The sequence below is a fragment of the Acipenser ruthenus genome, chromosome 53 (assembly GCF_902713425.1).
Source record: "Acipenser ruthenus chromosome 53, fAciRut3.2 maternal haplotype, whole genome shotgun sequence".
Taxonomy (NCBI): Eukaryota; Metazoa; Chordata; class Actinopteri; order Acipenseriformes; family Acipenseridae; genus Acipenser; species Acipenser ruthenus.
The window spans coordinates 2,281,432-2,291,873 of NC_081241.1; the positions used below are offsets into that span (position 1 = coordinate 2,281,432).

The 10,442-nt window shown below is 37.6% G+C and overlaps 2 protein-coding genes across 2 annotated transcripts; both read right to left on the bottom strand.

The window, feature by feature from the left end:
- Window positions 1–1,306: 1,306 nt before the first annotated feature.
- On the bottom strand, window positions 1,307–6,466 carry LOC117433025 (GTPase IMAP family member 9-like). Its single transcript, XM_059016548.1, has 2 exons — window positions 6,189–6,466; window positions 1,307–2,804 (listed from the first exon to the last, which is right to left on the bottom strand). Exons 1-2 carry the CDS (start codon window positions 6,286–6,288, stop codon window positions 2,029–2,031), a joined length of 876 nt encoding a protein of 291 aa, XP_058872531.1. The 5' UTR covers window positions 6,289–6,466; the 3' UTR covers window positions 1,307–2,028.
- Window positions 6,467–7,537: 1,071 nt separating this feature from the next.
- On the bottom strand, window positions 7,538–10,436 carry LOC117433022 (GTPase IMAP family member 9-like). Its single transcript, XM_034055065.3, has 2 exons — window positions 10,308–10,436; window positions 7,538–9,290 (listed from the first exon to the last, which is right to left on the bottom strand). The coding sequence occupies exons 1-2, from the start codon at window positions 10,405–10,407 to the stop codon at window positions 8,455–8,457; spliced, it is 936 nt and encodes a 311-aa protein (XP_033910956.2). The 5' UTR covers window positions 10,408–10,436; the 3' UTR covers window positions 7,538–8,454.
- Between the last annotated feature and the right edge of the window lie 6 nt (window positions 10,437–10,442).

Genomic DNA, 10,442 nt, shown 5'->3' on the forward strand with positions numbered 1-10,442 from the left:
CTTCACAGCTTTTAAAACGTTGGGAATGTAGCAGCTTTTTGGCGACTTTCACGTGTAATTCTGATATTTGCATAAATCCAGATTACCCTTATATATATATATATAGAGAGAGAGAGAGAGAGAGAGAGAGAGAGAGAGAGAGAGAGAGAGAGAGAGAGAGAGAGAGAGAGAGAGAGAGAGAGTACCAATCAGCAATATTCATGTTATGTTTGTCAACTATAACTAGGCAGACAATTAAACTTGAAGTTATGAAAATACTTAATCATATCAGAAACAGCCAATCAGCAGCTGCTAACACCATTCATGTCACCAGTACCTATGCAGATAAGAATATTGAAAAATAGCTTTAGCGTCCAGTTTGATACAAAAACCTACAATCCAAGTGGCTTTGATCCAACACAGGATTGTGTGCATGGAAAGCTTCCATCGGTTATTACACTCAGCTTGCTTCCACAAAACCCCTTCATGGAAGTTGCTAAATATAGCATTATTACCTACATGCACCCCTACATAAAGCAGGGCATGCTTCAGAACCTTGAAGAAGCCTCTCCTCGCCTTGCTCTGAAGCCTGTCTGCAAACTGACACACAGACACTTCAACTGTATTGGTGAGTGAAAAAGCTACCAGGCCACTTTTGACCTCAGGTGCGGTTGTTTAAAGCCGCGCTGACGTGGAGAATACAGAGCGGTACAAACTGAGAGCGGCACGGCTGATGTCATGAACAGCGTTTCTCTGTGAAGTGTCGTGGAGTGCAGAAGGAGAAATGTGAGCTCTGATTGGCTGAAAGATCCTGAACAGTCTATAATAAAACATAACTTTTAAAATCGCTGAAACATATATAACATTTATAACAAAAACATTATTATTATTATTATTATTATTATTATTATTATTATTATTATTATTATTATTATTATTATTAATAATAATAATAATAATAATAATAATAATAATAATAATAATAATAATAATAATAATAATAAATTGCTACTAACTGTGTATCAGAGATCCTCACAAGATGAGTGGGCATCCAACAATCTAAAGGAGACCATCTTTTGTTCTGTAAACCATGTGTCAAAAAACAGCACAGAAATCAAGCGTTGCACAGTGATTGAATTTACATTGGAACAGTGTGACATTTATTAAACAGCACAGAAATCAAACACTGCACAGTGATTGAATTTATATTGGAACACTGTGACATTTATTAAACAGCACAGAAATCAAGCGTTGCACAGTGATTGAATTTATATTGGAACAGTGTGACATTTATTAAACAGCACAGGAATCAAGCATTGCACAGTGATTGAATTTATATTGGAACACTGTGACATTTATTACATGAAGCGGACAGTTTAGGCAAACAGGTTCATACATTACAAAACACATTACATTTATATTTCTTAATTGAAAACAAGCAATGCATTAGAATCATTAAGTTGGTCAGAAAAAAACCCAAATGTCATTTTCCTTTTATTTTTATCAATGTCCTCTTTTTATGTGTTTGCAATCATTCTTGCCATGAGAGTGGTTCTTATCCAAATATATTTTTTAGATAAGTCTGTGTTTAGGTGCTTTGACTGAGGTTGATGGAAGGGGAGGGGAGGGAGGTTGGTGTTATAATTTATTGCTCAACAAATGTCACTTTTTTAAACCCACAGGGAACAGTTATCCTCTTTAAGGTGAAAACTGCCGTCAATATCTCTTATTAAACCCGTGATGCCAGAGAGCAATAGGATTTTGACTATTGACTGCTGAGTGATGACTGCAGAGTCCTCATGTTATACTGTATTAGCCAATTTGGTTGCAAGTTTCAATAGAATGCCAAAGAACCCTGTTTTCTACTGCCTTGTCTGGATCATAAAACCAGCCTGTTACTGGTATCACCTTCCAGTATCCAACGGGGGCGGCCTTTTGATGTGAATTCTGAGTACAGTTAGTAATGGAAACACAAAGCAGGACATTAGTGGTCATTTGCATAAGAAGGAGACATTTCATTCCTTGGAAAGGATCTTACAATCTACAATGCTATGATATACAACATCCTTTCTCCTGTTGCAACTTTTCAATTGCCTTTTTATACTCCTTCTTAAGATCATCAATTTCTTTATTCTTCTTCTTCTTAAGATCATCCATTGCCTCTTCATTCTTCTTCTTAAGATCTTCAATTTCCTTCTGGTGTTTCGCTTCAGTTTCCTTTCTCTGCTCGTAGAACTCGCTGGCGTAGAAGGGGATGTTGTTTTTTTTCACCATGTTCTCTACTTTCTCCATAAGTTTGTAGATCTGCTCCCGATCCTTTAGGTCTTTTCCATTGATTGCATGAAACCTGTTCCCACACGACTCTACCAGCTTCTTGAAGCCTGTGGGATCGTTGTTAACAACATCCTCAATTTGTTCATCATCCAGACTATCCCTATGAGTGAAAAGCACCATCATGTATTTCAAAGCATCCTCACCAAACATCTCCTGGATTATCTGCATAGTTTGCTTCTCTTCCTCAGTGTATCGACCCACCTTTATCACCAGGAGGAAAGCATGGGGTCCCGGAGAGGACATCTGAATGCATTTCACCATCTCACTTAGAATTTCCTTACTGGGGAGCTTTGTGTCAAACAAGCCTGGAGTGTCGACCACAACAACACGTCTCCCTGCAACTTGTTCTTCTCCCCTCTCACACGCCGTTGTTATTGAGGTGGGACTGAGTGAAGATTTAAACTGTGTTTTGCCCAGAATGGCGTTTCCTGCTGCACTCTTTCCTACTCCAGTATTCCCAAGTAGCACCAACCGCAAAGAGTTTCCACACACTGTAAAAAATAAATAAATAAATAATAAATAAATAAATAAAATCTGTATTTGTAAGTGTACTTCCAATGTCAAAACATGTTCACAATAGTTTAGTCTTGTTGTTGGAATTTCATATCAGCTCCATTCAATGAGGGTGGTTCGTAACTCCTACCTGAGACACCAAGAGCAGGGTGACCAGATTTTCAAAGATCAAAACCGGGGCAATTGATCAGACTAATTAAACCATTTATTTTAATGATTATTTAAATAGCCATCCTCTCACCTGGTATTATAGAGGAGGCTGTGTGGTCCAGTGGTTAAAGAAAAGGGCTTGTAACCAGGAGGTCCCTGGTTCAAATCCCACCTCAACCACTGACTCATTGTGTGACCCTGAGCAAGTCACTTCACCTCCTTGTGCTCCGTCTTTCGGGTGAGACGTAGTTGTAAGTGACTCTGCAGCTGATGCATAGTTCACACACCCTAGTCTCTGTAAGTCGCCTTGGATAAAGGCGTCTGCTAAATAAATAATTATCGTTTTGTTTAAGCAGTTGTTTTGTGTCTAATTAGTTTAAGAAGCCATATTGTGTTATAGATATTGCATACTTTTATATTGAGTTTATTATTAATAATAATAATAATAATAATAATAATAATAATAATAATAATAATAATAATAATAATAATAATCATTAAAAATAGATTTACGCTTTGGCATTTTTGTTACTCATTGCGTCAGGCTTTATTTAGTAACGTTGTTGATGTGGTTTAACCTGGTGGATTCGGATGCTTGCAACGTCTCGCTGCTCTATCTGGGCTAAATCCCGCCAGAACCCAACAGCTACAAAATGACCCTATTACACACAATTGCAGAGTCATGTTTAATATAAACTAAACGGAAACGCATGGCGCTCTGAGGAATAAGCAACGTACGTCTGTGTTAATCACTTTATAAAAACAATGTTCTGGATTACCCAAGTACTTTGTTTTTTAATTTTATATTGTTTTCACTGCAGGTGCCATAAATGAAGTAAAGCGGTTGTTTACGTTATTTTGACAAAGGTATTTGAGTGTGTCGCACTGCAGGAAGTGGCTGAAAACCGGGACTTTTTAAAGATTTTGAGCAAAGTGTCTGGACACCGGGACCTTTGATGGAAAACCAGGACTGTCCCAGCTAAACCGGGATGTCTGGTCACCAAATCAAGAGGGAGCATGGAGATTGTTATGAATTAATATGTGTTCTATGCATTTGTAACAGTATACGTTAATAGTGCTAATATGCCACCCAGTGGTGAGTATTGGTAATTACCTTTGGGGAAGGGTTGCCAACTGGCCCCATATTTCCGGGACACTTTAAGACATGTCAGGGTTTGAATGGATTGATTTTATTTAAAATGTAGTGTGCGTGTGAATTGCATGAACAGTCTCTAAACGAATTGAATTGTTTTGCTAACTAGTTACTAAAAGCGCACACCTGACCCGGGACGGGAATTACTTCCTGTGAGGACCGTTTTCATCAATCAGACACAGCTCCCTGATTTGCTGTATTTGTCGGATTGTCGTGGGACTGTGTGAAAGAGTGCAGATGAGTGCACGATTCTCTATAACGACGGAATTGCACTATTTTGATGCATATTGTTTACCATATACAATTTCAAGCAATACAATTAATATAATGCTGTCCCAATAGAATTGGCACCGCAATTAAACAGTTCAACACATTTATTAAAGCTGCTCACGCAATTCACAGGCACTTCACTTGTTGATTTAAAATCGATTTATTTGTGGTATGGAATTATAGGGACCAGTTGGAAACCCTAACTTCAACCAGGATATGAGCAACTTTGGGCCAGTTCAGTGAGATCCAGGATCCATATGACAGGATTACCTACAAAGTTTTGATATTCCATCCATCCACCCATTACCATTAACCGCTTACTCCTTTACAGGGTCGCGGTGAGCCGGAGCCTAACCCGGCATACACAGGGCGCAAGGCGAGAGTTTTGATTTTAAGTCTATAAATATCCATAACAAATAGAATCCAAACACAACGTGATTTTCTGAGAAACGTGCCCCTGATGCGCCGGTCGGCATTTGTATTTGTTCTTTTGCAAGGGATTTAATACTTGGTGACGTATCCGTTTCTCTCGTGTTCTTCAATCATTCTCTCTTAGTATTTCAGTTTAAGCTTTAACTGATATGTTTCTATTGAAACCTCGTTCCCTTTTATTAGCACCAGTATAAATGCTCATTTGATTACTATGCAGGTTAAGGTATAGTAGAACCTAATATTTTAACGCTACTTCCTGTGGCCTTAACTAAAATGCATTATTAATTATGGATTTTCAATAATAGTTTAGACTCTAAAATGTATTCAAACACTTACAGTTGAAATCAGTGATCGAGGTCTGGGTTAACAATATTAAACTTGCAATAAAGAGTATACAGTATTAGACAAGTGTAGCTGTTATAAACCAGCCCTTTCTTTCAGGACTGTGTGATTATGAGGACCCGCTGGATGTGCCTGCAGTGATTTTAAATGCTAAAGAAATATTACAAAAAACTGCAAACAACATGCGTGTGATATTCAATTAGTGGAATGGGTAATAATGGACATTCTGCAACAGCCAATTGAACTGCAACATAAACCCGTTTAATTCCACTTTGAAATGGGAGGGATCCATAAGCAATCTTCTGGCCTATTCATCAAAGTGTCGTTTCCTAAAAAGACTTCTTAATTAATGACTGTTTTGCAACAGTTTTCGCGACTGTTTTTGTTTCACCAAAATGGCATACGTTCTTTCGTTTCGAAACTATTTTTTTGAAAAAGAAAAAAAAAATGATCAATCACTTAGACTTAAGAAAAAGCGTAAAAAATGCTTCTGGGAAACTAAAATCAAACGAAATCTCAAAACTGACATTGATAAATGTAGCCCTTTATCACACACCTTTACAAGTGTGATAAGTGCAGTTTTGCAGCTGCGTTTTTGTATAATTCATAGTTCCCTTGAAATGGTGCCAACTATTGCTCAGACAATAGACGAACTTTTAGTACTGAGGCCCAGCGCGATGGGTTAAACGTTTTTATTATTATTATTATAAGTTTACATATTCTGTCCAAATTATTTATTTAGAGGTCCACCCACGAAAAGAAAACAAAAAGACTAAACTGAACAAAAAATCTACCACAATAAACGCAGTACAGGACGGACATGTTTAAAATGTTTGTTTTTAAAGTTTAGCCTGTCGAAAACGAAAGCAAAAATGTGCAAGGCTGCAGTACTTTCTTTAGACAGCTTATTAAATTTCATCAGTTTGCCTCCCGAGGCACCCACCCTACATCCCAATACCACTGTACACACAGAGAGTTCACATCTTTATGATACTATACACAGGTAGATACTCACAGCCGCACCCCGCCATCACAACTTCTTTTAGAAATGTTTTAATACGACACTGGAGATGAATGCGTCTTCCTCTTATTAATGCGTGGAATGAAACAGACATTAGCGCCACCTACGATTCAAGGAGACTGCAACTGTGATGTCACTGTTCTGAAAGGATTCTGCAGTTTAATGCAATTCTGAGGGGTCTCAAGTGTGACTATGATGTCACTGTTCTGAATGGACTCTTCAGTGTGATGGAATTCCGAGAGGTGCCTCAGGAGTGATTGTCTAAAGCAGGTGATCTGGTCAGCCGTGATCATGTTTCTCAACAGAGTCATTTTTATTCAGTAGAAATCTTCACAGCCTTTAAAACGTTGGTAATGTAGCAGCTTTTTTGGCAAGTTTCACGTGATTTGATTGGCTCTTGTAATTCTGATATATGCATAAATCCCGATTACCCACAATATATAGTACCAATCAGCAATATTCATGTTCTTTTTGTCAACTATAACTAGGCAGACAATTAAACTTGAAGTTATGAAAATACTTAATCATATCAGAAGCAGCCAATCAGCAGCTGCTAACACCATTCGTGTCACCAGTACCTATGCAGATAAGAATATTGAAAAATAGCTTTAGCGTTCAGTTTGATACAAAAACCTACAATCCAAGTGGCTTTGATCCAACACAGGATTTCCTGTTTCTGTGGCTTACATGCTCTTATTGTGTTGTGTGCATGGAAAGCTTCCATCGGTTATTACACTCAGCTTGCTTCCACAGAACCCCTTCATGGAAGTTGCTAAATATAGCATTATTACCTACATGCACCCCTACATAAAGCAGGGCATGCTTCAGAACCTTGAAGAAGCCTCTCCTCGGCTCGCCCTGAAGCCTGTCTGCAAACTGACACACAGACACTTCAACTGTATTGGTGAGTGAAAAAGCTACCAGGTCACTTTTGACCTCAGGTGCGGTTGTTTAAAGCCGCGCTGACGTGGAGAATACAGAGCGGTACAAACTGAGAGCGGCACGGCTGATGTCATGAGCAGCGTTTCTCTGTGATGTGTCGTGGAGTGCAGAAGGAGAAACGTGAGCTCTGATTGGCTGAAAGATCCTGAACAGTCTATAATAAAACTTTATTTTTAAAATCACTGAAACATATATACCATTTATAACCAAAACATTATTATTATTATTATTATTATTATTATTAATAATAATAATAATAATAATAATAATAATAATAATAATAATAATAATCATAATAATAATAATAATAATAAATTGCTACTAACTGTGTATCAGAAATCCTCACAAGATGACTGGGCATCCAGCAATCTAAAGCAGACCATCTGTAAACCATGTGTCAAAAACAGCACAGAAATCAAACGCTGCACAGTGGTTGAATTTATATTGGAACAGTGTGACATTTATTAAACAGCACAGGAATCAAGCATTGCACAGTGATTGAATTTATATTGGAACAGTGTGACATTTATTAAACAGCACAGGAATCAAGCATTGCACAGTGATTGAATTTATATTGGAACACTGTGACATTTATTACATGAAGCGGACAGTTTAGGCAAACAGGTTCATACATTACAAAACACATTACATTTATATTTCTTAATTGAAAACAAGCAATGCATTAGAATCATTAAGTTGGTCAGAAAAAAACCCAAATGTCATTTTCCTTTTATTTTTATCAATGTCCTCTTTTTACGTGTTTGCAATCATTCTTGCCATGAGAGTGGTTCTTATCCAAATATATTTTTTAGATAAGTCTGTGTTTAGGTGCTTTGACTGAGGTTGATGGAAGGGGAGGGGAGGGAGGTTGGTGTTATAATTTATTGCTCAACAAATGTCACTTTTTTAAACCCACAGGGAACAGTTATCCTCTTTAAGGTGAAAACTGCCGTCAATAGCTCTTATTAAACCCGTGATGCCAGAGAGCAATAGGGTTTTGACTATTGACTGCTGAGTGATGACTGCAGAGTCCTCATGTTATACTGTATTAGCCAATTTGGTTGCAAGTTTCAATAGAATGCCAAAGAACCCTATTTTCTACTGCCTTGTCTGGATCATAAAACCAGCCTGTTACTGGTATCACCTTCCAGTATCCAACTGGGGTGGCCTTTTGATATGAATTCTGAGTACAGTTAGTAATGGAAACACAAAGCAGGACATTAGTGGTCATTGGCATAAGAAGGAGCCATTTCATTCCTTGGAAATTAAGATTCAATCAAATTCAATTTAATTTAGAAGAATCCTACAATCTACAATGCTACGATATACAGCATTCCCTTTTGTTCTTTAAGTACTCATCTTTCTCCTGTTGCAACTTTTCAATTTCTTTCTTCTTCTTCTTAAGATCATCCATTGCCTTTATATTCTCCTTCTTAAGATCATCAATTTCTTTCTTCTTCTTGTTAAGATCATCCATTGCCTCTTCATTCCTCTTCTTAAGATCTTTAATTTCCTTCTGGAGCGTCGCTTCAGTTTCCTTTCTTTTCTTCTCTCGCTCGTAGAACTCGCTGGCGTAGAAGGGGACGTCGTTTTTTTTCACCATGTTCTCTATTTTCTCCAGAAGTTCTTTGATCTGCTCCTGATCCTTTAGGTCTTTTCCATTGATCGCATGAAACCTGTTCCCACACGACTCTACCAGCTGCTTGAAGCCTGTGGGACCGTTGTTAACAAAATCCTCCATTTGTTCATCATCCAGACAATCCCTATGAGTGAAAAGCACCATCATGTATTTCAAAGCATCCTCACCAAACATCTCCTGGATTATCTGCATAGTTTTCTTCTCTTCCTCAGTGGATCGACCCACCTTTAAAACCAGGAGGAAAGCATGGGGTCCTGGGTAGGACAGCTGAATGCATTTCGCAATCTCGCTTAGAACTGCCTCATTGGAGAGCTTTGTGTCAAACAAGCCTGGAGTGTCGACCACAACAACACGTCTCCCTGCAACTTCTCCTTCTCCCCTCGCACAGTCCTTTGTTACTGAGGAGTCGCTGAGTGAAGATTTAAACTCCTTCTTGGCCAGGAGTGCATTTCCTGCTGCACTCTTTCCAACACCAGTCTTACCAAGTAGCACCAGCCTCAGAGAGTTTCCACACACTGCACAAGAAAAAAAAAATCCATTATCAGAAAACTTTAAAAAACAAACCCAAGTGTGATAAGTGCAGTTTTGCAGCTGGGTTTTTGTATAATTCATAGTTCCCTTGAAGTGGTGCCAACTGTTGCTCAGGAAATAGACGAACTCCTCCTAGTACTGTACAGGCTCCAGGCTATGACCACACGGGGTTTAACTTTGTTTTTAATACGTTTACATCTTCACTCCAAATTATTTATTTAGAGGTACACCCACAAAATAAATAAACTTAACACAAGAATATCTACCGCAATAAACGCTGCACAGGATGGAAATGTTTATTTATTTATTTATTTATTTATTTATTAATTAAGTTTAACCTGTCGCAAAAATGTGCAAAGCGGTACTTAAATAATTTATTATAAAATGACTCTATTAAAAACAAATAAACACAGGAAGTGCAGAAAACGATGGATAAACTTCACAAGAATATTGAATGTTTCCTTTCGTTTTCAATATTAATGTCAATATTATTTAGTTTCACTTTAAACTCATAAAGCGATTAAAAAATATATTTTACTTATTCTTTAATTAAACAGAGTCAAATACACTTAGGCTACAAAGGTGAACTGCTCGAGAAACGTTTTGTTGTGTTCAATTTATTTAATATTAGTAACTTTTGTGCGACAAGTATACCGAATACGTAGGCGGGCACCGATAGTGAATTCTGAAATATTTTTTTTTTTCACTTTTTTAAAACGGTGATTTCACGGCTGTATTAATAATATTTCAAACCAGTTTATATTCGTATTTACTGTACATAAGGGAACTGTTAGAAATTATAAGATATTTTTTTAAGTTTAAACTGTCGAAAACGAAAGCAAAAATGTGCACCGTGAATACATTGTCTGCAGTACTTTCTTTCTTTAGACGGCTTGTTAAATTTCATCAGTTTGCCTCCCGAGGTACCCACCCTACATCCCAATACCACTGTACACACAGAGTTCACATCTTTATGATACTATACACAGGTAGATACTCACAGCCATAACCCGCCATCACAACTTCTTTTCGAAATGTTTTAATACGACACTGGAGATGAATGCGTCTTCCTTTTATTAATGCGTGGAATGAAACAGACATTAGCGCCACCTACTGTTCGTGGAGACTTGAACAGT